Source organism: Sinocyclocheilus grahami, unplaced genomic scaffold (genome assembly GCF_001515645.1).
Source record: "Sinocyclocheilus grahami isolate Dianchi unplaced genomic scaffold, SAMN03320097.WGS_v1.1 scaffold38342.1, whole genome shotgun sequence".
Classification (NCBI taxonomy): Eukaryota; Metazoa; Chordata; class Actinopteri; order Cypriniformes; family Cyprinidae; genus Sinocyclocheilus; species Sinocyclocheilus grahami.
This window is the reverse complement of record NW_015523209.1, coordinates 1-1,340: the sequence shown is the minus strand read 5'-3', so window position 1 is coordinate 1,340 and position 1,340 is coordinate 1. Positions and strand designations below refer to the sequence as shown.

The following is a 1,340-nucleotide window of genomic DNA, read 5'->3' as shown; positions in this document are numbered from 1 at the left end:
GTGCAGAATAAAAGCATTTCATTCTTTCAAAAAACTTTACCGACACCTAACTTTTGAACATCAGTGTTAAAAAAACTAAACCAAAACAAACGGTACGGACACCAAGACTTTATGTGAGAAGATTTTTTATTGTTTTCCAGCGGTGACTACTGGATATATACACAAAACAGACAGGGCCAACAAAATCTGTAACAGCACTGAGGACAAAAGTTGGGATAAAAGATGACTAAGAACCATCTACATAATCTGAAATGTGTATGTTTTATACTTCACTGAATTAAAGAACAATTAAACCACAATAAAAAAAAAAGAAAACATCAATTGAGAGGGATTGAAAAAAAAATCCTAAACCCTTTTTCCCCCAATCTTACCCTCTTTTCTGATAAATATCCCAAGTCCCTAACTCCAGTTACAAAAATGCGCTTTAAAATGTAAAAAAATTTCACTCTATGCTTTGATGTACTGACTGAATAGACATGCATTCAACAAAATCTGAACTAAGCGGCATCACATCTATGTCTGTCCTGTGATGTGGCATAGTTCTGATAGAGTTGGGAACTAGCATCAGAAAAAATTCATTACACTCCTTATTTTCCCGCCTGCTGGGCTTGACGCCTCAGCAGCACGTAGATCTTTTCTTTGATCCAGTCTTTGTTGTAGGGCTGGTAGGTTTGTGTGTCTGCCCGGTACCTGTTTAAATGACCAAAGAATGAAAAAATTACTACATTGCTCAAAATGTGTACCCTTGTACATGATTGATGAGATCTTGTGTTAGTTTACTTACACAAGACAGCTGAGGTCAGCGAGATCATCAACAAAGTCGAATAACTGGCTTATGTCATATGTGATGGAGGGACTGTTGGGGTTCATCCTCTTCAGATGCTCTTCATACATCTTACACACTCCTTTTATTAGAGAGAAAATAAAGAATTAAAAATTCCAAATTAAAGCATTAGAATTGTTCATAATATTCATTTCTAGCCCTTTAAAATCAAAATAAATATTCTACCTTCCATGCATTCGTTGACAGACTCATAGTCTGCATATGTTCTGCCTTCTGGTCTCTTGGTGGGCTGCACCAACAGAATTGTGTGAGACTGAACATCAGAAATAATTAAAAAAACAAGTGTAAATAAATATTACATACATTTTGAATTGTGTACACATTTTAGAGAGCAAAAAGACGTAAAAGCTTAATTAAAAAGCACTGTACATATAAATACACCAGATATGACCCAATTATGTGGAGCCCCCTACTGCCAGAAACAGAGCTTTGACTCCTAGCAGTGAGATTAACACAGCGCGCATATATATATATATATATATATATTTTTTTTTTT

General features: G+C 35.1%; 1 protein-coding gene across 1 annotated transcript; it reads right to left on the bottom strand.

Annotated features, from left to right (window-relative positions):
* Positions 1-108: 108 nt before the first annotated feature.
* LOC107580641 (enhancer of rudimentary homolog) lies at positions 109-1,136 on the bottom strand (the record flags this gene model as incomplete). Its single annotated transcript, XM_016266313.1, has 3 exons — positions 109-690; positions 785-905; positions 1,010-1,136. Coding segments are annotated over 3 exons (351 nt in total), but the record flags the coding sequence as incomplete, so codon positions are not given.
* Positions 1,137-1,340: the final 204 nt, after the last annotated feature.